General features: G+C 34.3%; 14 protein-coding genes and 3 pseudogenes across 17 annotated transcripts, besides 1 other annotated feature; 10 read left to right on the forward strand and 7 right to left on the reverse strand.

Annotated features, from left to right (window-relative positions):
* Positions 1–24: 24 nt before the first annotated feature.
* On the forward strand, positions 25–1,011 carry TVAGG3_0595260 (serine threonine-protein phosphatase family; the record flags this gene model as incomplete). The annotated part of the gene is made up of 1 exon (XM_001328190.1): positions 25–1,011. The coding sequence occupies one exon, from the start codon at positions 25–27 to the stop codon at positions 1,009–1,011; it is 987 nt and encodes a 328-aa protein (XP_001328225.1).
* Positions 1,012–2,436: 1,425 nt separating this feature from the next.
* TVAGG3_0595270 lies at positions 2,437–5,315 on the reverse strand (the record flags this gene model as incomplete). Its single annotated transcript, XM_001328189.1, has 1 exon — positions 2,574–5,165. The coding sequence occupies one exon, from the start codon at positions 5,163–5,165 to the stop codon at positions 2,574–2,576; it is 2,592 nt and encodes an 863-aa protein (XP_001328224.1).
* Positions 5,316–6,229: 914 nt separating this feature from the next.
* On the reverse strand, positions 6,230–7,138 carry TVAGG3_0595280 (spectrin binding; the record flags this gene model as incomplete). The annotated part of the gene is made up of 1 exon (XM_001328188.1): positions 6,230–7,138. One exon carries the CDS (start codon positions 7,136–7,138, stop codon positions 6,230–6,232), a length of 909 nt encoding a protein of 302 aa, XP_001328223.1.
* On the reverse strand, positions 7,138–7,605 carry TVAGG3_0595290 (histone-lysine N-methyltransferase family; the record flags this gene model as incomplete). Its single annotated transcript, XM_001328187.1, has 1 exon — positions 7,138–7,605. The coding sequence occupies one exon, from the start codon at positions 7,603–7,605 to the stop codon at positions 7,138–7,140; it is 468 nt and encodes a 155-aa protein (XP_001328222.1).
* Positions 7,606–7,743: 138 nt separating this feature from the next.
* On the reverse strand, positions 7,744–8,944 carry TVAGG3_0595300 (GTPase protein; the record flags this gene model as incomplete). The annotated part of the gene is made up of 1 exon (XM_001328186.1): positions 8,270–8,869. The coding sequence occupies one exon, from the start codon at positions 8,867–8,869 to the stop codon at positions 8,270–8,272; it is 600 nt and encodes a 199-aa protein (XP_001328221.1).
* Positions 8,945–8,996: 52 nt separating this feature from the next.
* Positions 8,997–9,670, forward strand: TVAGG3_0595310 (protein transporter protein; the record flags this gene model as incomplete). The annotated part of the gene is made up of 1 exon (XM_001328185.2): positions 8,997–9,425. One exon carries the CDS (start codon positions 8,997–8,999, stop codon positions 9,423–9,425), a length of 429 nt encoding a protein of 142 aa, XP_001328220.1.
* A 266-nt stretch (positions 9,671–9,936) lies between these two features.
* Positions 9,937–10,705, reverse strand: TVAGG3_0595320 (uncharacterized protein; the record flags this gene model as incomplete). Its single annotated transcript, XM_001328184.1, has 1 exon — positions 10,154–10,603. The coding sequence occupies one exon, from the start codon at positions 10,601–10,603 to the stop codon at positions 10,154–10,156; it is 450 nt and encodes a 149-aa protein (XP_001328219.1).
* Positions 10,706–11,476: 771 nt separating this feature from the next.
* Positions 11,477–13,092, forward strand: TVAGG3_0595330 (ankyrin repeat and SOCS box-containing protein 4 family; the record flags this gene model as incomplete). The annotated part of the gene is made up of 1 exon (XM_001328183.1): positions 11,477–12,898. The coding sequence occupies one exon, from the start codon at positions 11,477–11,479 to the stop codon at positions 12,896–12,898; it is 1,422 nt and encodes a 473-aa protein (XP_001328218.1).
* A 697-nt stretch (positions 13,093–13,789) lies between these two features.
* Positions 13,790–14,608, forward strand: TVAGG3_0595340 (phage tail repeat-like family; the record flags this gene model as incomplete). The annotated part of the gene is made up of 1 exon (XM_051239606.1): positions 13,790–14,608. One exon carries the CDS (start codon positions 13,790–13,792, stop codon positions 14,606–14,608), a length of 819 nt encoding a protein of 272 aa, XP_051097430.1.
* Positions 14,609–14,747: 139 nt separating this feature from the next.
* TVAGG3_0595350 (uncharacterized protein) lies at positions 14,748–15,110 on the forward strand (the record flags this gene model as incomplete). The annotated part of the gene is made up of 1 exon (XM_001328182.1): positions 14,748–15,110. One exon carries the CDS (start codon positions 14,748–14,750, stop codon positions 15,108–15,110), a length of 363 nt encoding a protein of 120 aa, XP_001328217.1.
* Positions 15,111–16,478: 1,368 nt separating this feature from the next.
* Positions 16,479–23,020: part of a mobile genetic element that runs on past the window's edge.
* Positions 17,527–18,451, reverse strand: TVAGG3_0595370 (annotated as a pseudogene). The gene has a single exon. A coding segment is annotated over exon 1 (925 nt).
* TVAGG3_0595380 (uncharacterized protein) lies at positions 18,889–19,044 on the forward strand (the record flags this gene model as incomplete). The annotated part of the gene is made up of 1 exon (XM_051239607.1): positions 18,889–19,044. The coding sequence occupies one exon, from the start codon at positions 18,889–18,891 to the stop codon at positions 19,042–19,044; it is 156 nt and encodes a 51-aa protein (XP_051097431.1).
* TVAGG3_0595390 lies at positions 19,064–19,650 on the forward strand (annotated as a pseudogene). Its single transcript has one exon. A coding segment is annotated over exon 1 (587 nt).
* On the forward strand, positions 20,137–21,132 carry TVAGG3_0595400 (uncharacterized protein; the record flags this gene model as incomplete). The annotated part of the gene is made up of 1 exon (XM_051239608.1): positions 20,137–21,132. A coding segment is annotated over one exon (996 nt), but the record flags the coding sequence as incomplete, so codon positions are not given.
* On the forward strand, positions 21,435–21,827 carry TVAGG3_0595410 (annotated as a pseudogene). The gene has a single exon. A coding segment is annotated over exon 1 (393 nt).
* Positions 21,973–22,236, forward strand: TVAGG3_0595420 (uncharacterized protein; the record flags this gene model as incomplete). Its single annotated transcript, XM_051239609.1, has 1 exon — positions 21,973–22,236. One exon carries the CDS (start codon positions 21,973–21,975, stop codon positions 22,234–22,236), a length of 264 nt encoding a protein of 87 aa, XP_051097433.1.
* Positions 22,286–22,990, reverse strand: TVAGG3_0595430 (MazG nucleotide pyrophosphohydrolase domain-containing protein; the record flags this gene model as incomplete). Its single annotated transcript, XM_051239610.1, has 1 exon — positions 22,286–22,990. The coding sequence occupies one exon, from the start codon at positions 22,988–22,990 to the stop codon at positions 22,286–22,288; it is 705 nt and encodes a 234-aa protein (XP_051097434.1).

Consider the following 23,020-nt stretch of genomic DNA (forward strand, 5'->3'; position numbering starts at 1 on the left):
TTTTTGTCACTTTTTAAGTAGGTTATGAGTGAACGATGGCGCGAGCAGACTGATACAATGTGGCACAAGTCTGTTAGGAATCTCCAGCATGACTACGAAGAGAGTACTGACATTATTGATACTCTAATTGAAAAACTGTGGAGTGGAGCGCTTCCATCAATTGTCGAAGTCTCTTATATCATTGAACGATCAGTTAGTATTCTCAAGCAAGAGCCTAATGTCTTGAAAATTGATCCACCATTCACAATTAGCGGCGATATTCATGGCCAATTTAATGATTTTAAACAAATGTTTTTTCTGGCAGGCTTACCTCCCTACACTCGTTTTCTATTTCTTGGGGACTACGTGGATCGCGGCGATAAAGGCATGGAAGTCTTTTTAATTTTATGTTTATTCAAGATAAAATACCCAGAAAACTTTTATTTGATCAGAGGAAATCACGAAAGCATTAATATTACTCGAATCTACGGGTTTTACCAAGAAATTCTTGTTAAATATCATTCTGAGAATGTTTATAACTTATTTGGAAAGTTATTTGAAGCACTTCCAATTGCAGCACTTATAGGAAACCAAATTTTCTGTGTTCATGGCGGAATTACTCAATATTGTCCCACCATTGAAGATATCCAAAAATTAGACCGATTTTCAGAAATTCCTATTACAGGAGCACTCAACGACTTACTCTGGGCCGATCCATCTCTTGATTCCGCCGGATTTACAGATTCTGAGCGTAATGCGGGCCACAGGTTTGGATCTGCTGCTACAGATAAGTTCTGTCATCAAAACAACGTCAAACTCATCATACGTGCCCACCAAATGATGATGGATGGCTGCAAATACTGCCACAATGATAAAGTTTTGACAATTTTCAGCGCTCCGAACTACGAAGGAATATCGCAGAATAAAGGTGGTTTTGCGATATGCGACGAAAATCTTAATATTGAACTTGTTAAATATGCCGCTGCTCCCCCAGAAAGCGACAATGACCGATTATCTAATCTTGTATTTTAATTATTTCGAAATTGAACTAAATGTATATGTAATTTACTATGATCTTTAAATTCTACAGAAAATTTTTAAAATTCATCATAAAATTCACGATAAATTTAATGGAATTTGAAATATAATTCAAAATATGCTAAATGCTTAGCTTTAAATTCAGTATTTTGATTTGAACTTTCAAAAACTTTAGTATTAAGAGAAAATATTAGATTTTTGATTGTATTTTACTAACATATGCCCAAAATTGAGATAGAATCTCAATTTTACATATACCATAAGATATATGTGGTAAAATTGGACCTAATCACTAATAGAACAAATCTTAGTTTATAATTCGATAATGAATTGAAATAAAATCTAGGAAATTCATATAATTTATGAGACTAAGGATGCCGTTTTGCGAATAGTGTCACTTTTATAGCACTAATTTTAGGTATCTTGCGTGCGACTTAAAATATCTAAAAAATTTTTACCTCGCATTCGGAAAAGACCTTCGCCTTCGGCTCCGGCCTTTTCCGAATGCTCGGCTATAAAGTTCATTCTATGCACGCCGCCCTTTTTCCTTTTTTTTTCTTCTTCTTTCTTTTTCTCTCTTCTTTTTCTTTCTCTTTTCTTTCTTTTCTTCTTCTCTCCCTCTCTCTTTGTTTTTCTTTTTCATTAAAATTGAATTTTTATTTCAATAATTATTACTTAAATAGGTTTCAGAATAGGCAAACTTTTAATAAATAGAAATTTTTGTGGATTCTGAATGTTCAAATTGAGAAATATCCAATTGTGGAATCATATTTTAAAAATGTTAAGATTTTATGAAGAAAAATGTCATTTCCTATTGCTGTACTGTAATGTAGTTACCAGATCATGGAAGAAATTTTCATAAAAAATATATTTCGCTAGCGAAATCAACACATATTCATGATATCCACTTCGGAAAATGATATAATTGAGTTTTGCATTTGAAATATTTAATATTTTCATAAAAATCTATTGAATAAAATTATCTAATTTTTGATTTGAAAGAATTCTATCGTGAAATTTTGAAAGTATCATTAACAATCCGAGAGCAGTATGATGGAACAGTTATATCATTAATAGCAACTATAGGATATTTGACAATCGCAAATCGCATTTTTGACAAAATATCATGGGGGTTCTATAAGCTTACCTATATATGTAGATTCCAAAAATCATAAAATAAAAACGTGCGATTCTGACAAAAACCCGGCCAAATAGCACGAAAAATTGAATGGAAGTAGCAACTTCACTAAAAATCAATAAAATCGTGAAATTTATTATTTATTTGATACCTTTAAACTAGTGTTCACCGAAAAAATGGAAATATCATAAATATCATTATTCTCATTTTTAAAAAGTGCCAATAAAGCGAGGTAGAAAAGTGCCAAATATCGTGATATAGGATATTTGGAGAAAGTTGCTAGCATATCCGTTTTTTTCGCAAAGCGACATCCTTAATGAGACTTTGATATATTAATATGGTTGTTTCTTTTAAATGCATGACTAAACTATATATATTTATACAAACAAAAATAAATTTATATAATAAAAAAATACAATTAAACGCTGAAACCGAAAGGTCTTTCGCCATTTTGCTTAACAATGCAGAAAGGACGGTTGACTTCTGTCATCAAATCAAGCTGTGCCATATACAAGTTCTTTGAAACACCAGGAGGTCTATTTGGAATCAACATGAATATTGCAGATGCGTTAGATGAATATGTCCTTACTAGGTCTGCCATAAGAAGTGATCTCTTTATTTCTAAATTATCAGAATAATTCGGATTTTCTCCTACAGCAGTACAAATTTCATTCCATCTATTGATAGTCAATGGTGTAGGTTCATCTTGAGATATACTTGTTTCTAATGTCATTACATCAGCTGTAATTCTAAATTTATATAGTAAATTCGCAAGATTTACTTCTTCTTCCTGAGCATTTGCTCCTGCATCTAAATCTGCGACTGTTATAACTCTTAGGCTTGTTATTTTCTTCCATTTTGGAGATTTTGATAAAAGATAAGCCAAAATCAAGGTGAAACCACTTCCATTGATATTCCACCATACATCAATAAATCCCTTTGTTATCTCTGATAGCAGTTTGACATGCCTTACAACGAAAGCGTTTAAAACTGCTTGTTCAGCGATATCCAGCGATTTAATGTATTCTCCTGCAGGAATATCAACGAATTGTGTGTCTTTCCAGTCCTCTGGGAAAACCAAGCATAGTGTATTTGGCCTCATTCTACCTATTCCCATCATTAATATCAAATCTGTCACTCCTTCAACGAAAGTCTTTGCGCTTGTCACGTCATAGAACATTTTATAGCCATTCTGAGTTGTCAGGTATGTCGATTCACGCTCTTCGACCAGTTGTTTGAAAGTGAAATTTGTTGCTTCGTCGACAATGTGGACTCTTCCGACTGCGGCCATTCCGTTGTTGTGCAATAGCATGTTTAGGAAGTCTATTGTGGGATGCCTTTGATCGGGGTGAAGTGTTGTTATCAAAATGATATTTGGTCGGAAAGTTTTTGGATGGGGCTGAACGTGATACAAAGCTAATTCTTCTTTTAGCGTCTGGTAGAAAGTTTTAGACTGTGTGACTGTTCCCCAGTGGTCTTCCATGTGTCTACATCTGAATATGATATAGAAAATAATCGTCAAAGCTATACATGGCAAAGCAATGTACCAACTAATTACAAACATCCTTACAATGCAAAGAATCGCGCATATCAGTGACAGCCATTTACTATAGAACTTGAAGCTCGGCCTAAACCCCGGGTAATGCGCTGTTGCTGCGGTCCAAACTGTGTAATTTACAAGAGAAAATGGGAGAAGGAAGAAAATGTTCGTGATATACGTCATCATATCCGATGAGTCGATGATCGAGAACAGTATCGAGATGATCAGCTGGAAAATATGTCCCCACATTGTTTCTCCATTCACTTTCCATTTACTGAAGAACTTGGGAAGCAGCGAATCTTGGCACATGGCTGATATAATTCTACTTCCGCCTGTATGCATTGTCATAGATCCACCAAAACAAGCGGCAATGAATCCGATGTAAGTAATTATGGGTACTGCAGAGATTCTGAGTGCCCAGAACTTGCCTTCGATTGACGAAGAGTACCTAAACGAACATGCTTCGAGAATAAATGCTAAAATTAATAATACTGATGAAATCAGCATTGAAACGAATCCTCCGATTGGAATTGCACACCTCGGAGGATTCAGATTACCACTAAAGTTGGCGCAAGTCATAATTGCGTTCGAAGCCGGGAATAAAATTCCAAATATTGCTAAAATTCCTGGTTCATGAACGTGTTGTAAGCCAAAGTTATTTCTGAGTGTAGATAGTGATAATCCTGTAAAGAATTCTGTGGAATTTGGCTTTCTTATGAAAAATCCCAAAAAGAAAACCAAAACTCCAGCGAGAAGAAGCACAAAAAGGAAAACCATGAGGTAGAATATCGTTCCTATACCAAATAGAGACACGAAAAATAGAATTAAGTTGAAAATTACTTGCCATAAAGTTCGATCCCATCTTGCTGAGTTTGTTAAGAACTTTGGACTGTAAAAATCGATGATTAACGATGCTGTGTAGGTTAAACGGAATGATATTGCTGTTGTATGCGCAATAACTAGAATTAATCCGGTGGCGCCACCAATTTCTGGTCCTAATGTACGTGAAAGAAGGTAGTAGAGACCTCCATCACACATATCTCCGTTCGTAGATATAACACATAAACTAATTAGGGTAATATATGACATAACGTGAGATGCAAATAAAAAAAGAGAGGCAAGACCCCAACCAATTGATTGTATTGACCTATGAAGATCAACAAAGAATGTAATGCATATTAAATTTAAAAACATAGGAATAAAAACGCCAATAAACCATTTAAATTGTTCACGTTCGGCTGATTTTTCATAATGAACGCTAGGTTGTCTTTCAAATTCAGTACTTGGCTCTCTTTGACGTCTGAGTTCTTCAATTGCTGGACGTGCCTGTGGTTTTCGATATAAAATTGTATCTGGAGATCTATCTTGATCATCGAGAAAGCCAACATTTGAATCACTAGGAGGTACTGTTCTGATTTCCTCCTGGTCTGGGGAATTTACTTCTTCCGAAAGGCCAGGTGGCTCTGTCATAAAATAAAATATAAAAATAAAATTCAAAATTGAGTTTTTACCATAAAATCTATCTCATACACCAACGAATGTTACTGAACTTAATCCTTCCTTTAAGAAGTGTATCTTTGAATTAGGTAAAATATAAGCTTGTCGAATGAACTGGTAATCGCAATTGCAGCATCAAGAAAAAAGAATTCTTTTTCCAGTTTGTATCAACTTAATTTGTTCGAAACCATGCTATGCAACAGACTTATTTCATCTGATCACAATAAAACATGATTATCATGAAATATTTATTAGATTTTTGTTAATTCGCTCTTGAAATCAAAAATATCAATTACCCAATAATTACTAGCGGGTAAATTCTTTCTAGCATGAGTTAATTTGGGAGAAACAAAATTCATAATCATTTGATTTCTTTAATTCTTCGCTGTGTAATTCTTTTTCATCTTTATTTCTAATCCCAAAGAAATTGTGACATGCAACATGGGACATATGATTCATATGGGTAAAGTATTGAGAATATTAATTATATTTTTAATTCATTATCGAAATTACAGCTGATATAAGAACTATTATATGGTGAGATCATGAAAATCTACTTTCATGGGTAGTATGAGTCAATTTTCGACATCATTAAAAAAATTAAATAAGACAATCAATTTTATCAAAATTGAATGACAAATATAAAAAATGTCGGGTAAGGAAATGTTAGATTATATAGCTCCAATCGAAAGGAGATAATTTCTAACAAAATTGTTCTTTGTAATAGAGAGTGCAGTTTTTCCTGCATTATTCTTTGCACCTTTATTTGCTCCGACAGAGATAAGATATTTTACAATCTCAAGATAGCCATTTTGTGATGCAAAGATGAGTGCAGTATATCCATCATTATTCCTGGCTTCTTTATTTGCTCCAGCAGAGACAAGATATTTAATAACTTCAAATTGGCTAACGCTTGTTGCCCGAATAAGTGGAGTATATCCAAAATCATTCTTTGCTTCTTTATCAGCGCCAACAGATATGAGATATTTAACAACTTCAAGTTGGCCTTTTTCTGATGCACAAAGAAGTGGAGTTTGTCAAAATTTATCCCTTGCTTCTTTATTAGCGCCAGCAGAGATAAGGTATTTAACAACTTCAAGATGACCCTTTTCTGATGCCAAAATTATTGGAGTTTTCCCATTATCACTCTTTGCATCTATGTCAGCTCCAACTGAAACAAGATATTTAATAACATCAAGACGACTATATTCCGATGCATAACTGAGTGGTGTAAATCCAGAATTGATACTTCCAATTTCTTTATCGCAGCAACATTCAATTAGAGATTTAACAAGTCTAAGATTTCCTTCTTCGCAAGCTACATGAAGTACATTCCTTGGATCATCAACCACTGATTTTTGAAATGTCTTTTTCCAAAGTCCTACTTCACATGCTTTTGAAATCATCTTTTGATTTCCTTGAGATGAAAGATCATTAAAGAACCTATAGACACGTTGAAAATCATTAGAATTGTTAAGTTCTGAAATCTGTGATAGTATTTTCTTCTCAAAACTGTTAACTTCATCATTTTTACCTGTTTTGCTCTCTTTATCTTGGAGATCTCTCCTAGATCTGTTATTTTCTTCATTTGTTTGCTTGAGTTTTCTTTCTTTATCTTGGATATCTCGTTTTAATACATTGTTTTCATCATTTGTTTGCTTGAGTTTCCTTTCTCTATCTTGAAGATCTTTCTTTAATTTGTTATTTTCATCATTTATTTGATTAAGTTTTCTTTCTTTTTCTTGGAGATCTTTCTTTAATTTGCTGTTTTCATCATATGTTTGTTTGAGTTTTCCTTCTCTTTCTTGGAGATCTCTCTTTAATTTGTTGTTTTCATCATTAATTTGCTTGAGTTTTCCTTCCCTATCTTGAAGGTCTTTCTTTAATTTGTTGTTCTCTTCATTTGTTTGTTTGAGCTTTCCTTCTCTATCTTGAAGTTCTCTCATTAATACATTGTTTTCCTCATTAATTTGATTAAGCTGAAATTTGAGAGATTGTATTTCTGTGTCACTTTTTGTTTGTCACTTTGAATTGCTTTCAACTGTGTTTGAAGAGTTTGGATTCTCTCTGGAGAATTGGGCATGTCCCTTTCTGCTTGTATTAAGAAAGCAATAGTTCCATCAAGAACTCTCATTTTAAGGTACTTTTTAAGTGATTTCAATATATTGATGACTTCTTCATAATTTTGTATAGTTACATATGCATTTCGAGTACTAGTAAATAATTTGTTTGCTTTGATTGTAGGATGTGATTGTTTCAAGAGAGTGATGAAGTCATTTGTTGTAAAATTTGTAAATTTCATGATTTTTTCTATATCATCTATTTCAAAGGTTGTAAATAACTTATCTTCATTAATGTAATCATTAATGTGAGCTGCAATGTATTCAAAATTCTGATGTAGTGCTTCACCCATAGAATTATAATTCGTGGAATTTTTATTCACTTTTCCCGATGAGTTTTGAATTTTCTTGCACAATTAACACTTAAGATCACGCGTATTTCGATGTTTCCGAGATATTTACACCAAGTGGTATTGTATTTTCTAAATAGAAACTTAATTTTCTTGATTGAATATATTTCATGAAGATCAAATAAAACATTAAGAATATAAGTTTATTTTAAAACAACAAATATATCCATTTAATGATCAACTGAGAATACTTCGAAAAATGATATTGCAAAAATTATTCTTGCAACTGTGGTTTGAATTGATTTCTTCATGATTTTGAAAACCTTATTTTTGTGCCTGATGCTTTGTTTCTCAAATTCAAATTCAAAAAAAAATCTTTTTATTTTATGTTATTTTCTTACAAATGCTAAGATATGATAGCATCGCTGTGTGTGGCAAGAGACGACAAAATCTATGAAATTCAATTTAATATTGTAATTTGAACAAAGTTGGTTGCTATTCCTTATATAGTTGAGAGTACCATTCGTGGGGAAACATGCAGGGGATGTTTGTAACGTTATTGTACAAAAAATCTTATTAAATGAAATCTGAAATCATTTTCAGAATCAGAAACGAAGATATTCACAGTAAAATTAAACAAAGATTACGGTATATAGCTACTCACCTTTTAACACCAACAAGAAGCTTCACCAATTGGGCGACCTTTCAGATTTGTTGTGTGTATTTCTTCTGAACTTACTATATTGTCCTTCGTTTGCTTGATTGCTTTGGCCATTTCAATAAACATCTCATTAACATTTGAATTAAATTTTGCTGAAGTTTCCATGAATGGCATACCGAGTGATTCTGCAACATTTGCTGCTTCATCCTTTTTAACTGCTCTTGCGCTTTCTAAATCGGATTTGTTTCCTATTAAAATTTTATAACTTTCTGGGTTGGATAATGACTGTACATCTTTGACCCATTGAGGTATTGCATCAAATGATTCACGATCTGAGATATCATAAACGATAATTATTCCATCGGCCGCATGATAATAATTTGAAGTAATTGTTCTAAAGCGTTCTTGACCACCAGTATCGTATATTTGGAGTTTCACTAGCTTGTCATCTACTGTTACTGTTTTAATTTTGAAATCAACACCGATTGTAGAAAGATAATTATCTGAAAAAGTATTATCGCAAAATCTGAACAATAAAGAACTCTTTCCGCAGCCTGCGTTTCCTATTAATACAATTTTGAAAATATAGTCAGGATCTTCTAGCATGTTTCAAACAATAAAAATTATTTTGACATGTAAATTTATTATTTGTAAAGGTCAAAATCTTATCTACAATAGTTTTATCGTCAATCGATAGAAATGAGATAAAAAAGTGATAAAATTTATTGAAGAAATGATTCGTTTCTTCTTAGTCTTCAACAGACAGGGTGCGGTTCGTCTTGTAAAATGGTACACACCATACTCAACCGCAGAAAAGGAAAAGCTTAAAACTGATATCCATCGTCTTGTTTGCCGCCGTGCTTCAAATCTAACAAACGTCCTCGAATATAAGAACTATAAAATCATCTATCGTCCATACGCTGCTCTTTTCATGTGTATGTGCGTTGATGCAAACGATAATGAATTTGCTATCCTCGAAACAATCCATCTTTTCGTTGAAGTTATGGATCAGTACTTCGGAAAGGTTCGTGAATTGGACTTATTGCTGCAATTCCATAAAGTTTACGCAATTCTTGATGAATTTATTGTCGCAGGCGAAGTCGGTGAGTGCAACAAGCAAATTATTGTTGACCGCATGAAGATGCTTGATGATCTTAGTTAAAATACTTACGAGATTGTAAATAAAAGCATTCCATTTCTCTTGAATATTTTATCAATTTAATGTCCATGATTTGTAAGAGCTCTTCGTTTCTCTTTTCTATTTATTTTTATCAGAAATATAATCTTTATAAATTATTTGGTCTTAGATGCTCTTATTGAAGATAAAAATTAAAATGTATGCATAAAGGGTATATGAAAATAAATTAATTATGTTGTCCAATGATAGGAGTTGTGATGCAAAAATCTTTTCAAAATCTTAAAATATTTCCTGGATAAGATATTATTTCAGTACAAGAGGAGTTACTGAGGAAAAAGAGTTAATAAGAACAGTGATGTAGTTACGGATTAGTATATTAGGACGCCGATCGTTATAATTAACACCTCCTCATAAATCTCTTGTGAAATTCCAGAATTGCAGAGTTTCTGTCTATATTTGGAATGTAAAAAAATATATTGGTTTCAAATAAAACAATACTTTTTAACATAAAAATTTTATATAAAAATAAAACTAATTCCGTAGATAATTTTAACATGATATATGATGCTGTAAAATCCCAAGAAATTCATTTTCAAGCAAAAGAATGGAAAATTGCAAATTAAAATGAAATAACAAAAATATAAAAAAGATACGCTCGCATAGTGATTAGATAATCATAACTTATAGCTGGTATGCTTTCCTAAATTAATAAAAGTAATTATAAAATAATACGGGTAAAACCTGAAAAAAAATTAAGGAGCCTTTGGTTGAGGTATTGCATGTACTGAATCTCTTGACTTGCGAACGAACAACCCTTTCTTTGTTAAATCTGAAAGAAGTTTGTTATATTCTGCTTCTGCATTATCTTTCAGGTCTTTCCACTTTCTGATTTCTTTATCGGCGACTGATGAATGAGTACTAGATCTATTTGTGATAGACTTTTGTCCTTGAATATTTTCAAGCTCCATTTGAAGTCGTGAGCGAGTATTTTCAAGTTCTTTTAAGATTCTTGAATTTTCATCTATCTGTCTCTGTAATTCTTCTTGTCTTTTAAGTAAAATTTCTTTTTCATTTGTTTTGTTTTGCTCTGCTCGTTTAACTTTTGCACCATTAATAGATTCTTTTGTAAGAGCACTGGCATCTATGATTGTCTTTGTGCTTTTCTTTATATTCGTTTTTACTTGAAAACTTGCGCTTGGCATTGTTGGAATATATTTATCCAATTCGAGTTCTTCAAAAAGTACTTCATCTTTAACCTCTATTTCGGACAAAACGCCATTAAGAACTTCTGCGATTGTTCTCCCCATTACCTGGTGTCACTTTTTCAAAAGTGAAGGATTTTAAAAATAGTTTACATGTGTTACAACTAAATACATATAACGATTTATCGCAAGGATATTGTTTTGTCCTCCAGGGGAATAATGCGTCCCCCACTTGGTCGGGTCCCCAATTGTCCCCCAAGCGACATCCTGATTTATTGCCTGAGGCCCGAAATTTTTTTATATTGGGGGGACGGTTCTGACAAAAAATCACCTGTGAAAATTGTAGGATTCTTTTGTAGAATTCTTTATGCCTTCAAAATTGGCAATGATCCTTTTATGCATTTTTAACGGTTCTATAGAAAACGAAAAAAGTGACTAAAAATTGAATTGGCGAAAAAACATAAATGAGCTTCATTTAGTCATATTTTAATCAAGAAGATTTCAAAAAAGTTCAATGAGTTATTAACTCATCTTCATTTCGCCATAATGCTCATTGTTTTCCAACGTTCCAACTCAAACTTAGCTTAAATTGCTTTTCTAATTTCGCGAGAAATTAGCCAACAGTCTTACCAACGCCTTTCATTCCTTTTGCCAACGAAAGGATGCCCTATTTTCAATACAAACTTGGGCCATATCCTCACAATATCTTAATTATTTTATTAATTTTACTTAATTTTGTTTTATTTTGTTTTGTTAAGAATAAAAACGTCGCCATATTCAATGTTTAGTTATTTTTTTCGTTTTCTAAAAGAACCTTAAAAGTGCAAAAAAGGGCCTGCCAATTTTGAATGCAAAAGAATTTTAAATTTTTTCATGTCTGTTCAAGACATTCACCCAAATAAATACAGTGAATTGCGAAGTATATATAAATACTATATTGATTCTTATAATGCATTGTATCAGCTGAAAACTGAAAAAGAAGAAAATTTAAACCAGATTTTCAAAATGATCAAAGAAAATTTGATTGACACAATGAAAATCCGTCCTCAGAGTATTGTAAGAGACACTTTAAATACAATTCCATATAATAATCGCTACACAAGGCCATATTTAACTATTGCCAAACTCATTTTTGATGATTATCATGTCAAAGAGGTCAATAATGTTGCAAACATTTCAAAATATCTATTCTATAAAGAGTATGGGATTAAATTAGACAGAATTTGTAATTTCAGAGAATATGAATTCAAAAACATCGATATTCATAGAGAAAATACAATTTACAAAGTAATTATGTATAATGACTTAGAAAGATTCATTGCATTCACGGAGACTGATGGATTTGATAAAGATCAGGTGCTTAACAACGATCTATATCCAAATTGTATGTCCGGATATTCATTACTTGAATTATGTTGTTACCATGGAGCAGTTGATTGTTTCAAGTTATTGAGAACGAAATTTCATTCAGAAATAACTCAAGAATGTCTAGAATTATCATTTTTAGGAGGAAATCCAGAGATTATGAGTGAATGTTTGAAATATCAAAAACCAAATAAAGAATGCATGAGATATGCAATTATTTCACATAACATTGATTTTGTTACATTCTTGATGAATGAGTACGATTTAGTGATCAAGTTACATTGTTGCGGAATATACAATAATCTTGAATCGTTTTTAGTTTATTACGATCAATCTAATGATATTAGCAAATGTTTTGTTTACTCGGCGATGTTTGATATTCCATCCTTGTGCAAATATTTCCTTTCACTTTGTTCAAATATCAATACAAAAAAGAAAGATGGGAAAACCGCTATTCATTGTACAGCATATAAAAGTTGTATAGAAACGGCCGAATTCCTTATTTCGCATGGTGCAAATATCAATGAAAAAGATAATGATGGACAAACCGCTTTTCATACTGCAGTATATCATAATAGTAAAGAAATAGCCGAACTTCTTATTTCACATGGTATAAATATCAATGAAAAAGATAAATATGGAAAAACCGCTCTTCATATTGCAGCAATTGGCGATAGAAAAGAAATAGCTGAATTCCTTATTTCACATGGTGCAAATATCAATGAAAAAGATGAAGATGGAAACACCCCTCTTATTTTTTCAGCAATATGTAATTGTAAAGAAATAGTCGAACTCCTTATTTCAGAAGGTGCAAATATCAATGAAAAAAATAATGATGGACAAACTGCTCTTTATAATGCAAGAATTTATAATCTCTATTTTATTGGCAAAGAAACAGTAGGATTTCTTATTTCGCATGGTGCAGAGTAATATTGTTTAATGATAATCTTGTTTTGTTTGAAGTAAGGCCAACAATCTAGATATCCTAAAATTGTTCAGCAATAAGTGCTCAATCTTAAGGGTTATTGGTAGATCGATTGAATAGTCTACAGCTATTCAATTTTTAAGCTTTAAGATGCTTGTTCCTATGATATCATTGAAATTTTTTATGAATAAACGTAAATATAGCATGCATTCATCATACTCTATGCTTTTACTGTTTCATAATAAAAAAAATATCTCAGGATGAAGACTCAATGAGTAAATATAGTACATTTTGTAAACTAAGCACCTGAAGCCATAAATTTTGAAAGACAATTTAGCAAAAGTGAAAAGCCTCTCCACACATTCCTTTTGGCTCATAATATATTATATTGCGAAACAGAAAATCTTAAACTTGAAATTTGAGAAAGGTGGCAAACCTTAAAGATAACGTGGGTGATTTTTCGCCCAGCCATAAGGATCACACTTTTGAGAGTTTTACATGGCATTTGCCGGAAAATGCCATGTAAAGTTATCTTAAATATTTTAGGGTAAGTACACCTACAACCCCTGGTAAAAAATTGAGAATAAATTACATGATATTTGTCGGCAAATGCCATTTAAAACTCTCAAAAGTTGGGCCCCTTATGTATTTTTTGAAAGTTCATCATATCTTTAATGGTACTATTTCAGCGTGTACAATGGAAAAAAAAAAAAAAAAAAAAAAAAAGGTAGTGGGGCTTCCAGGCACTTCGTGCCCTCTAGCCCTGAAGATGTTTAGTATAAATGAAGTTTTTATTCGGAGGGCTTCCAGGAGCTTTTCACAAATTATATATGTTTTCATGTTTTGTCACTTTTCTGTCACTTTTCAGGTAAAAACATTTTTATTATATATATAAAATGAATTTTACAAAACCACCGTTACCCTTCTTTGGAAATAAGAGTAGATGTAAAGATATTCTATTGAGAGAACTTAAGAAACTACCGAATGGTCTAACATTTGTAGACTTGTTCGGTGGAAGTTTCTATATATCTCATTTGTGCCATACAATATTTCCTGACTCAAAGATTATATGCAATGACTTCGACAACTATATGGACCGTCTCAAACATATTCCAGACACAAACAATATATTGAAAGCGTTAAAAGAAAAGATACCTATAGGTAAGATGGAACGTATACCATTAGATAAGAAAAATACTGTCAGAGAGGTTTTGAAAAAGGCAGAGTATATTGACTGGGATAGTATATCTGCTAGACTATTATATAGTGGTGCTATAAGAGTTCATGACATTGAAACACTTATGTCAAAAGTTTTATATCTTAACTATACAAATGTTTTCAAAGAGAACATAGAAAAATATATTGAGGGTATAGAGTTTGTGAGATGTCATTGGACAGAGTTGTATGAAAAATATAAAAACAAGGAAAATGTTTTCTTTATAGTGGACCCGCCGTTCTATAACACATGGGATTTTCAATACCAAGTAGACTGGACTTTGAGAGACTCTTTAGAAACTTTAGACGTTTTACATAACCATCCATGCTTTTACTTTACATCCGATAAAAGTGGTTTGGAAAGTGTCATGAGATGGTTAGAGGACATACATGACTATGAGTTTAGATACGATAAGATAGAATATGAGAGAGGTCCTATAAACTGGAGAAAGTGTCATAACAAAGAAATTTTATTGGTAAGTAAATGTGGTTTGAAATAGGACTACTTGTTTTAGGTTTTTTCCATTGTGTCATTTACTTATTTGACGTGGCAGAAAGATATAGAGAATATGAAGATGAACCAATACCAGCAAATGTTCAGCATATGTACTCGTAAGAGATATTTTTATCTAATATTAAATGGACGCACAGAACTTAGCGAATGCACAGCAACCTGGACAACCAAACCCAGAGAATATTCCAAATGAAGTTAGAATACAAACTGCAATGGCAAACTATGGTCAAGTGCCAACAGATGTACAAATGCAAACTGCCATGTCAAATGACGCTGCGTTAGGCTTACCACCATGGTATGCAAATATGAGATGGAAAGAGTTTTATACAAACCCTGAAGTGGGATATAAACAACTCTATGCAGATGACGCGAACACAGGAGTTGACCCAGAGTATGTTTTCTACCAGAGGAGAAATAGAATGTATGAGCTCCAGTTAAAGAATGCTATGGAACTCAACAGGAAACGTAAGAGACTAGGCGGACATTAGATTTTTACATATAGTAAAATGGGTTTCTTCAGTAGTATTGGAAACTTCTTTCGAAATGTCGGAAGAGGTATATGGAATGGAATAAAATCTGTCGGAAGAGGAATTTGGAACGGAGTCAAAAATATTGGTAAAAGAGTAGGTCAGTTCGTTGGTATTATACCTAAAGACCCTGAACCAGAAGAGCAAGCTCCTGTTATACAACAGCCTGAACCTGCACCACAGTCTAGTTGGCAACCAAATCCAACACCTCAACCGTATTAAAAATTATATTTTTACCGTTCGATAGTAGTTGTATATGAAACTAAGTTCTAAGTAAAACGCATGGTATAATGGAATTATTCTCTTTCTTCCATCTGTAGTAAACCATACTTGAAAGTCTGAAATACTTCCACTTGGTGGTTCATATAACTTTGTAGGTTTTTCGTAAAAGTCATTTGCCAAGCATAAAAAAGAGTTTTGTGCGCCAGAAAATGAAGCATGAACTATAATAGCATCTGAGTCGAAAACATCTTTAAATAAATATGGTTCATCTCTTGCATATCGACTGTAAATATTTGCTAAAGGAAGTTCGACTTTCTGATTTAACATTCTTTGCAAATAATACCATGACATTGCAGTGAATTCTGTATATATTTGTTCGTCTTTCTTTGGATTGTCTTCGTAGATTTGAAATGACACTTGTGAATTTTGTTTGTCATATACAATTCTCACATAAAGTGTGCTCTCGGTATTTGCATATTCATCAGCATATTTTGCATAACATGAATTTATTTTATCTTCTATATTTTTTAACGCAGTCTGTAGAGAAGATGAAAGGTCAACTTGTATTAGCTCAATTTCTTCCCACATTTTTCGTTTCCCTTCAGATATATAATCTATATGAAACCTTACAATAAATGGAAAACTTTTATCTTCTACAGACACAAACTTCATTCTACGAAAGCCAATAGCTTTTGTGACAGATGGGTCTCTTAGCCATCTTAACGGGTAGTCAAAACGATAGCCTTCATGCTTTACGGTCTCTGTCTCAAACTTTTGACCGACATTAGTAAAAAGTTCATCTAATGGTTTAGTTGTAGCAACTCTTGAATTTTCTTTTTCTATTGAAAGCATATTTTATCTAGAATAAAAATGTCGAAAGAAACAGCGTCTATGAGAGAAATACAACACAACCGACAACTCATTTTGCAAGCTCTAAATAAGAACACAACAAACTTTTCAAACTATTCTAAGATATCTGAGTCATTGAAAGAAGGAAACTTAAAACTGACGATAAACCCAATGACAGATGAGTTTCTGTTTCAAGACAGTAAGAACCATACTGTTTGTATAAATCCAACAAAAAGAACTTTAAACGAGAAACCTATAGATGAACTTCTTTTGAAGGCAGATATTGACAACAAAGCTGACAAAGAGTATGTAGATGCAACAAGAGACTATATTCTCGCATGGACAGATAGAACATACCCACAAAAACACCATACACATAACATCTATGACGTAGATGAACTACCAGCAATGTTAGATGACAAAGCGGATAAAACATATGTTGACAATAAAATGTCAAGTGAAGTGACAAGAGCTGACAAAGAATATTCTAAAAAGACTCATACACACGATTTCTTCGCAACTGTTGGTATAGAAAATATTGCAGGAACGGTTGAAGAACCTGATGGAACTGGTGGGGATGTACTACTTTGGAAACCTCCTAACTTTCCACAAGGTTTAACATCGGATGAAGACATAACGACGATGAAATACACTAGATGTAGAAATGTCTATGTCATGGAGGATGAAAACAAAGTTAAATTCACTGCTCAAGATTTATATGACAACAAAGCTGACAAAACATATGTTAACGTTGAGTTAGATAAAAAAGCTGACAAAACATATGTTAACGATGAGTTAGTTAAAAAAGCTGACAAAACAGAGCTTCAAACATTAAAGACAGAAATACTTCAAACAGTATATCCTATAGGTTCTATTTACACGTCAATGAACTCTACCAGACCAGAAACAGTTCTGGGTTTTGGAACTTGGACTCAAATAGTCGACAGGTTTTTGTATTGTGCAAACTCTTCAAAGGAAACAGGTGGAAGTAAAACGATTTCAGGTGCAAATTTACCTGCGCACAGTCACTACGTAAGTTTAACTACATCTGAAGCAGGTTTGCATAGTCATAGATTTTGGGATTGGTCAGGAATGACAAAAGGTAAAGGATATGATGTTAAAGAGGACGTTAAGTTTGCTATAAATTGTTACTGGAGTACACTGAGGTAGGAGGAAGCCATACACATCGCGTTTCAGGTATACGCAAACAACGGGACAGAGTAAAGACTACATGCCACCTTACATGACAGTTTACGCATGGTATAGAAATGCTTAGTCGTCATTTTCAACTTCTTTAGCATATTCGTCAGGAGTTGTCTTATATTTGTTAGGAACTGTCTTTGAAAGTATACCACCTTGAACTTTGACAAGTTTGAAACGAGGTCTGACAATAGTAGTTTTATCTTCTGCTTGCAGTGTGTACATTTTGCCATGTTTGCCTAAAACTTCATAATATTCTCTTGTATACTTTCTTCTATTTTTACGAACACGAATGCGAGTACCTGTCGGGTTCCCATTGTTGTCATAGTCAATAGTATTTTCATATGGGTCGCGTTTAGGTATTTCTATTTTTACTTTGTCACCTTTCTTAAGTTTGAAGCCTGGCATTCTTTCTTGTTTGTCTCTTTTGACTAAACTATTAAATATATAGTCTTTCTCTAAGTCAGGGTTGTTTTTCATTTCTTCGGGGAGTGGTTTCCCAAACCTTTTTGTTTACGGTTATTGTAAATATTTAAAACTTGTCTCATCTTTGCCATGGAGAAGTGTCTATATTTGTCGTCATATGACATTTCATCTACCTCACCACCTTGTGGTTGGTTTAAGTCTCTTAAGATTTTTATACAACTGTCAATGACACCAAGAGCAGAATGGTTTTGGTCGACAATGAAATATTGGTTTACATTTTTTGAACGCAGATAGTTTTTAATATCGTCTGATTTGAAAGAACTTTCACAGTCAGATGTCAGTTTTGTTGGATGGTATTTGTCAACGAATATTGTCAAAGCAGTTTTCACATCTAAAATATTTTTGGACTGTAATGGTATGGCTTCACAGTATCTTGTGTTTTGACCGACAAATATTAGCCAGTATGGTGGTCCATCTTCTCTATACCTCGGAATGTTTTCCAAGATATCCATAAACCAAGCATTTGGTGTTGAACTAAAGATTTTTACCATGAGTGCTTTCTTTGTTGCCTTAGAAACATAGGGGTCCTTGTTCGGATTCGTCATTTTTTACCCTGTAAGAAATGGGTTTATTTGGCGCATTAGCAGGAGTTGCATCCAGATTTTTGCCCGCAGTGGGAACAATAGCCAGAGGTGTATTTGGAGTTGGAAGGAAGATTTTGAGTACATTAGGTATACTGAAAGAGAAAGCACAACCTATTATACAAACTGTACAGAAAGGTTGGGAGGTAGCACGAGATGCAGCAAATCTTATTCCAAATCCTGAAACAAGAGGAAAAGTTCAAGGATGGATGGACAATGTAGGAAGAGAAGCAGGAAACTACTATAACAAAGCAAATGACTACTATAACCAAGCAGGACACTATATGGACCAAGGTGAAAGATTCTTTAACAGAGGATATAACCATGCACAACAGTGGGTAAACAACAACCAACCTCAACCGCCTCAAACGTGGGAATGTAAATTTTTTTACTGAGATGAAATGAACAATACAGCATTGAGACAAATGGGTTCAAGATGGATTTGTCGACTTCCAGCAGTTACACAACCACGTGTTTGTCAAGTTCTTCCTATACCTCAGGAAGTTTTAGACCGACTTAAAAAACCTAAACAACCAGTTGAAAACAAAACAAACTAAAATTTTTTACTGAGATGAAATGACCGAAGAAGTTGAAACGGTAGATTTGACACCACAAACAAAAAGTTCAGAACCATTGTCAAAACCTGTCAAAGAACTTACAGATGAAGAGAAAAATTCAATAATAGAAAGTGCCAGGTCTTGGAAATACAACCCTAACTATAAAGTCACTTTTCATAGAAATGGAACGGCTAGTATCTCAAAAAAGAAACAGACTCTCACAAATAAAATATTGAAGTCTGAAGGAGCTTTCGAGACAACAGATGGGAAGGTATTCTTCACTGACCAACAGTTCATTATAGAACATCTCATTGACTTAGAGTCAAAATATTCTAAACTTTACAACAAACACAAAAAGTTGAAAGGAAAACAAAAAAACAAATGGCATATGATATTTATGAAGATGTTGACGACACAACCATACCTGCAAGTGAAGTAAAGTCAGGTGAACCAAAAAGTGACGAAAAACCGATAGAAGAAGGTGAGCCAAAAACTGAAGATAAACCAAAACCAAAGGTTAGTTTCCAAACTAAACCAAGTCAACCTTCATTAGCTGGTATGGGTTGGCGTCAAAGACTTTTGGCAGCAGGCGGTTATGTAAAGTAAAGAAAAAAATATTTTTTTATTTTTATAGAAATGCCCCCATATAGAATGGATAGAAAATCTGCTAGAATAAAAGCAGAGTTAGAAAGATATGGTTGGAAAGTTTCAAAGAAGTTTAAATATAGGAAGGGAAAGCCAATAAAAGTCTATGACAAACTGTCTGGTCTTCGCTACGAGATGGACTTAGAAACCGCGCGCGCCAATTATCCAAACAGACTCGAGAGGTTAGAAGAAGAACGTCTTATGGACATGCCTTTCGATGTTTCTGAGCCTCAAGTTGAAGGACACGACGGCTTTGCCAGATTCTACTGGAAACATGACGAACAATTGCATCCTTTGAGAAGGAAAAAAGGAAAAGGTGAAGACGCACATGCTCCCATGGAAAGAACAAGATATGCATATGAGAAGTATCGTGAAGTTAGAAGTAAAATTACATCTGGTCAAACCTTTACAGTAAACTTTGACGATGGAAAGAACAAAGAAGGCTTCATGGGTGTACTTGCTGCAATTCAAGATGGAAATAAGAAAGGATACAATCTCAGACTAACCGTAACAGATTTGGATGGTCACATTTACTATGCACATGGCAATGTCACAACAGCTGCAATGCTTCTTGACGCTTTCAAGACTACAAAGAGAGAACAAATGGTTGACTCCGACTCAGACATTTTGAATGCAATTGAAGGAATTGCAAGTGTCAAGTTCGAATGGTACCAACCTAACCCTCAAGCAGTCAGACAACATGCTGGATACTTCCCGTTCATAAATAAGTCTGACATTGACTTGACAAGGTATGGAATTTACAATTCAATTGAAACAATTGTCAATGAACCTTGCATTCTTACATGTCTCAGGAACTCTGGTCTTGTTACAGATGAGAAGATGAAGTATCTTGAGTCATGTGTGAAGACAAGGTACATTCTCAGAGGTCAATTGGCAAAAATTGCACCGTTGGCAAATGTCAATATCCGAGTCAACATACCTACAGCTAAAGGTTCTTCACACGACGACTATGTTGTTGACAAAGACTTACCATGGTTGAAGATTGTAATTGTCCACAACCACTTCATGTTGAACGAAAGTCTTACAAACCCATTGTTCGGAAAAGGCAAGTGCAACATTGTCAGAGCTGTAAACATTCTTTTCGAGAAAGGTTTGTTGGAACCAATTCCAGATGACAAGCTGACAGAAACTTTTGTACCAAAAGACGAAACAAACTTTTCATTGTTAGCAAGACCAAAAGTTGTTCCAGACAAAGTTATAGCACAAAAGAAGTACACTGTTCCAAAAGGAGTTGGATTGTTCGGATACCAACCTGAACCAGAAGAACTTCCAATGAGGTTGCAAGAACTTCAAGATGCTATAAACAAACTTCCATTGAGACATCCAATTGACGTCAAATTGTATTGGAGAGCATCTGAGTTAGGTCAGAAGGTTTTATATGAAACAGGTTGCTTCGACGATGTTTATGAGATAGCAGGCGAAGTTTCTCAGAAGATAAGAGACTCACTTGAATTTCCACGAACTGGACCCATTGGTTGCGACAAGTTCGACTCAAACGAAAAGATATACTATGTCGACCTTAACGCTGCATACATGAGGTTCGTCCAATATATCCCGACTGGAATTCCAAACGAAGACGGTGAGTTCCCAGGAAGGAACTATACAGTTGGAAAAGTCATACAACAACTGTATGATATTAGGAAAGCTTCAAACCCCAAACTTGCAATGACACTCAAATTGCTTATGAATTCGACATGGGGATATTCCATTAAAAACCTCAAAAGATGAAGAGTAAACACTATGAGAAGGTCGACAACTTTGTTGAAAGGTTTCCCCTTTTGTTTTGAAATACGAATTTACTCAAGGTCAAGTGGCTTAGTAACCACAGTAAAACCTATTGTCGAACATTGGTCTTACCCTCAGTTCGCAAAGGCAGTCCTTGACAACTACAAATTCTTCTCCGAAGTCAAATCGAAAGTTGTGGTTTACTATGAGAACATGACGCACTCATGACGAACGAAGAAGGATACAACAAACTCATTGAAATGGGAATGGTCGGTGAAAAGATGGGTCAATTCAAATTGGACAAAATTTTCACCGAAGTTCATGTCCTCTCCAAGCGTAAGTACTGGGGCATACTTGAAGACGGCACAGAAATAAAACATTGCATGAAGTAAAAAATTTTTATTCGAATTTGAATCGGACAGGTCGAGTTACACCATTCTTGGTCTCAAACTCATATATAACCTGTTTGTTTGTATTTTCGTCGACTATGGCACGAGACACGAACATTGACCAAACGGACAAAAAGTGTCATTTCGGATGGTCACGCAGCCAATCGCATTCGAGCACTTCGAAGAAGCCTTACGTTCCAAGGGAGAGGGTGTCTGGTGCAAGGGAGAGGTCATGAGACTCTACGAGCAGTACATCCTCAATGCCTGGGAGGACAAATCGTCCTTGGATTGGCAAATCTACCAACTCCTCTGGGACGACCTCCTACGCAACTGGGAGAACGAAAGAGTCCAATTCAAAGGTCGGGAACTAATTTTGCAAATTGACCTTAATTTCACATACTTATCCAAATAAACACCTAAATTTACTTGGGGTTTCCCCCTAAAATAAAATTTTTTTACTCTTAGAACCACTCGAGGTTCTCCTTACGGTTGTTGAGCTTGTCACCGTCAATGTGTCTGACCTTCGTCCTCTTGTTTGGATTTGGAACCCATTGAATTGCGACAAGCTTGCCCATGGAGATTGAACCGTAATTCCGAAGGGTAAGGTTCAAGTGTCCCAAGTTGTTGAGAACTGGGGTAAGAACCTTGCCGGTCTCCTTGTTGCGGATTTGGTATGGGTAGGGTTGGGAAATTTCGTAAGTGTCATCGGCAACAAGGGTTGCCCAAACTTCCTCTTCTTCGTGTTTCTCTTCTTCCTCTTCTTCCTCTTCCTCTTCTTCGTGTTTCTCTTCTTGCTCGACAATTCCTTCGGCAATTCTGTGTTCACGAAGTACGGTGTTGGAGGTTCTGTCCTTTCCGAGTACCTTCCAGATGGCGTCTATCTCTTCGAAGAAACGGTAGATGAGTCTGGCAAGGTCTCGGTTCTCTCTCGCGTAAATGCGCAAGGTTTCCGTCAAATCGTTCAGGACTTTCTCATTGGAAGCTTGGTTCATGAGGAACTCACCTTTAAGTCCCTTCATCTCTTCCATAAGACTACTTTGGAGAGTCTTAACGGTGTTTGTCAGATGAGCTTTCAAATTCAAAATTTGAATTTGAACTGGGCGCTTGTCTGGCAACATTGAAAGGACATCTGCCATTGTGTTCGGCTTCGGTGCTTGTTCGGACATCGAAAAAATGAAGTGGTTTGAGAATGACGG

This window comes from Trichomonas vaginalis, chromosome II, assembly GCF_026262505.1.
Source record: "Trichomonas vaginalis G3 chromosome II, whole genome shotgun sequence".
Lineage (NCBI taxonomy): Eukaryota > Parabasalia > Trichomonadida > Trichomonadidae > Trichomonas > Trichomonas vaginalis.